This window comes from Salarias fasciatus, unplaced genomic scaffold (assembly GCF_902148845.1).
Source record: "Salarias fasciatus unplaced genomic scaffold, fSalaFa1.1, whole genome shotgun sequence".
NCBI lineage: Eukaryota > Metazoa > Chordata > Actinopteri > Blenniiformes > Blenniidae > Salarias > Salarias fasciatus.
In genome coordinates this window covers 1,809,181-1,813,070 of record NW_021941374.1, presented here as the reverse complement: position 1 = coordinate 1,813,070, position 3,890 = coordinate 1,809,181, and the positions used below count along the sequence as shown (strand labels likewise).

The window sequence follows — 3,890 nt, the reverse complement described above, 5'->3', positions numbered from 1 at the left end:
TACCTGTAGACGAATCTCCTCTTCCCCACAGATCAGGGGAAGCTCTCTGGTCTCGCTATCTTGCCATTGCTGGGTCATGTTGATGAAGGAAATCTCACGCTGTGTCCAGAAACAACAACTAGCGCGCTAACGTAGCCGCGCTGCATTGACGTCATCATGTAAGTTCCTCTCATGAAAAGCCGGTAGAAAGCTGACCCGGGAATTTACCGGGTCGATTGCAGGGTGAACGACCCGAGTCGAAATCTCGGGTCAAACCTTTTCCCACTGCCACGACTTAGCGGATTTAAACGGGTTTTTTGGCCAGTGGGAAAGGGGTATAAGATTTTCTGTGGGGTTGAGATCTGGATACTGGCAAGGCCACTCCAGGACCCTGAAATGCTTCTTACGAAGCCCCTCCTTTGTTGCCCGGGTGGTGTGTTTGGGATCATTGTCGTGCTGAAAGACCCAGCCACGTTTCATCTTCAGTGCCCTGAACAATGAGGCTTCTCACCTGTGTGAGTTCTCATGTGGACCTTCAAATCACGCCGTTGATTGTACTTTTTGCCACATGTTTCACAAGAATACGGCTTCTCACCTGTGTGAGTTCTCAAGTGGACCTTCCAATCACGCCATAGTCTGAACCTTTTGCCACATGTTTCACAAGAATATGGCTTCTCACCTGTGTGAGTTCTCATGTGGACCTTCAAATCACTCTGTCGACTAAAACTTTTGTCACATGTTTCACAAGAATATGGCTTCTCACCTGTGTGAGTTCTCATGTGGTCATTCAAATTACTACGTTGAGAGAACGTTTTCCCACATTTTTCACAAGAATGTGGTTTTTCACCTGTGTGAGTTCTCATGTGGTCATTCAAATGACTGCTTTGAATGAACGTTTTGCCACATGTTTCACAAAAATATGGTTTCTCACCTGTGTGAGTTCTCATGTGGATATTCAAAATAGAGCGTTGACTGAAACTTTTCCCACATCTTTCACAAGAATACGGCTTCTCACCTGTGTGAGTTCTCATGTGGCGCAACAAACGACACTGTTCACTGAAACTTTTCCTACATGTTTCGCAACAATACGGCTTCTCACCTGTGTGAGTTCTCATGTGGCGCAACAAACGACACTGTTCACTGAAACTTTTATTACATGTTTCGCAACAATACGGCTTCTCACCTGTGTGAGTTTTCTTGTGGCGCAACAAACTACTCTGATGCCTGAAACTTTTGCCACATCTTTCACAGAAATGAGGCTTCTCACTTCTGTCAGTTCTCTTGTGGCCCGGTTGCCTGAAACTTTGGCCACATGTTTCATGAAGGATCTCCTCAGCAGGGACCTTTAACTGATGTTTGTTATGGTCAGTTTCCTCACACCTTTCTTCACATTCAGCCTGCTTCTCTGAAACATGACAGATGTTCTCACTGTTTCTATCAAACACCTTGAGTTTTTTCAGCTTCAGATTTGGAGCTGGTTCTGAGTCCATGTGTCTTTTCTCATGGTGGACTTCAGAGTCCTGAGAGAGGAACCACTCAGTCTCTGGTACTTCTGGGTCAGTCAGGTCACTGTGATCCTCAACAGAAGGAACCTTCAAGGTTTCACTTTCAAACTTCACAATGAATTGTTCTCCCTTCTGGCTGCTGCTGAGTTCCTGGTGTTCCTCAATCTGTGAGGATTTTGGTTCCTCCTGTTCCTCCTTAAACTGATGAAGTCCTGGTTCTTCTTCTTCTCTCATCTGTGGAGGTTCTGGTTCTTCTTCTCTGATCTGTGGAGGTTCTGGTTCTTCTTCTTTGATGTCGAGAGGTTCTGGTTCTTCTTCTTTGATTTGTGGAGGTTCTGGTTCTTCTTCTTCTCTGATGTGTGGAGGTTCTGGTTCTTCTTCTTTGATGTCTGGAGGTTCTGGTTCTTCTTCTCTGATGTGTGGAGGTTCTGGTTCTTCTTCTTTGATGTCTAGAGGTTCTGGTTCTTCTTCTCTGATGTGTGGAGGTTCTGGTTCTTCTTCTTTGATGTCTAGAGGTTCTGGTTCTTCTTCTCTGATGTGTGGAGGTTCTGGTTCTTCTTCTTTGATGTGTGGAGGTTCTGGTTCTTCTTCTTTGATGTCTAGAGGTTCTGGTTCTTCTTCTTTGATGTGTGGAGGTTCTGGTTCTTCTTCTTCTCTGATGTGTGGAGGTTCTGGTTCTTCTTCTTTGATGTCTAGAGGTTCTGGTTCTTCTTCTCTGATGTGTGGAGGTTCTGGTTCTTCTTCTCTGATGTGTGGAGGTTCTGGTTCTTCTTCTCTGATGTGTGGAGGTTCTGGGTGGTCCTGTTCTAGACAGCAGTGTGTTTCCTGTTCAAAGAGCTGCTCCTCTCTGCAGTCTTGGTCCTGTTGGAGCTCTGCAAGGAAACAAAAGCAGGAGATAAAAGATGATCTCATTAGTATCTTCTCACACAGGTGAGAAGCCTCATTCTTGTGATTAGCAACATTAACTCTACAGTCCACCTTAAAGGGGACGTTGATCAGTCAAAAACTCTTTTTTAAACCTGTAAACACTATTAAATAGTCTGATACCAATGTGAAACGACACCAAAGTGTCGCGTAATGCGGTTCATGTCTTTGCCCGCAAGCCCTGAAAACAGTTCTCCCTGGCTGTGAAGGCTCTGGTTCACCGAGTTTTTTTCAAGCCGGGACCGTTGTGACGTAGATGTGAGCCGGGCTTCCTTATATGGTCATGCTGAGACCCGGCCCTGCCTTCTCTGTGCCTGGTGTGAGTGTGTTGGTGTTAGATCCAGAGAACATGGCTCCCAGAAAATGTTTATTTGGTTATCCTGGAAAGGCAGTTTTATTTGGCTTTCCTGAAGACGAAGTCGCCAGGCAGCAGTGGGAATTATTTCTTTTTCCGGGTCAGAAGAAGACAAAGATGGCATTTTGCACGGCACTGTTTTGCAAGTGGTATGTTAGAACTTTTCAGTGTCCTGTGTTTATTTTGTGTTAGCTATAAAAGTTATTTTAGATGGTAAGGCTGGGTGCTCGAAGAAATCATCAGTTGATAGGGGAATAGCGCAAAAAAGTTAGAATTGCCACCAACGTCCGAAATTAACAGCCAAACGGCAGATGAATTTTCTGTTTGGCGAGTAAATAGCGGGGTTATCTGCCACACGGGGCAAGCGGGGGAATGTTTTCTACCATAATAATAATGATAGTCAGCGTTTTGGGACGCAAAGTGTGGGATCACTGCAAGCTGAAAAGAAAACATAGTGCAGCATGTCTGTGGTACATCGGAGCTATCCTAGCATAACAGCACATCGTGTGCTACACCAAGACGTAGCATGTTTATTGTCAGAGCAGCGTCACTGCAGCAGGTCAGTGAAAATACAATCGTCCCATAAGGGTTTCTGTCAGACCTTTTCAGTCCGGGCGCCCCGCTCGCGCTAAATTCTGCAGCACCCGGACAACGGACAGGAAAAAAATAAAGAAAAAAATAGCACCGCGTCTGCGGCTAATTAGCAGTTGAGCACCGCGGAGCAGCAGCGGCGGCCGCTTGGACACTCCGTGTGAGCAGCGCGCTGCTCAGCATCGCTCCCCCCCGCTCGGCAACGTACGTTCCCCCCTGGCTAAACTTTTATCCTGCAGGAAACACTGTAGGCGCAAATAAATATTTTTACAATCAGCTGTTTACATGTCTGAGTCCCAGAGGAGAGCCAGCAGTCGTCACCAACTGTCTTTGAATGTACCACACCGCCGAGGAGGTCCTTGAACGCAACGCAAAATTAAATGGAAGTGATTCCACAGAAGAGGCACAACATGTTCAAAAGTTAAGGCTGGATTTCTGAAGGATGTGCCGTTTCACAACCAGCTTTTATGGCAACAGTTATCTCCACTTCCATATCGGCAAAGTGGGTGTGACCAATCACAGTGAGTGGGATGTGC

General features: G+C 46.0%; 1 protein-coding gene across 1 annotated transcript; it reads right to left on the bottom strand.

Moving 5' to 3' along the window:
* Positions 1-220: 220 nt before the first annotated feature.
* LOC115385059 (zinc finger protein 239-like) lies at positions 221-1,767 on the bottom strand. Its single transcript, XM_030087143.1, has 2 exons — positions 1,079-1,767; positions 221-742 (listed from the first exon to the last, which is right to left on the bottom strand). The coding sequence occupies exons 1-2, from the start codon at positions 1,716-1,718 to the stop codon at positions 462-464; spliced, it is 921 nt and encodes a 306-aa protein (XP_029943003.1). The 5' UTR covers positions 1,719-1,767; the 3' UTR covers positions 221-461.
* Between the last annotated feature and the right edge of the window lie 2,123 nt (positions 1,768-3,890).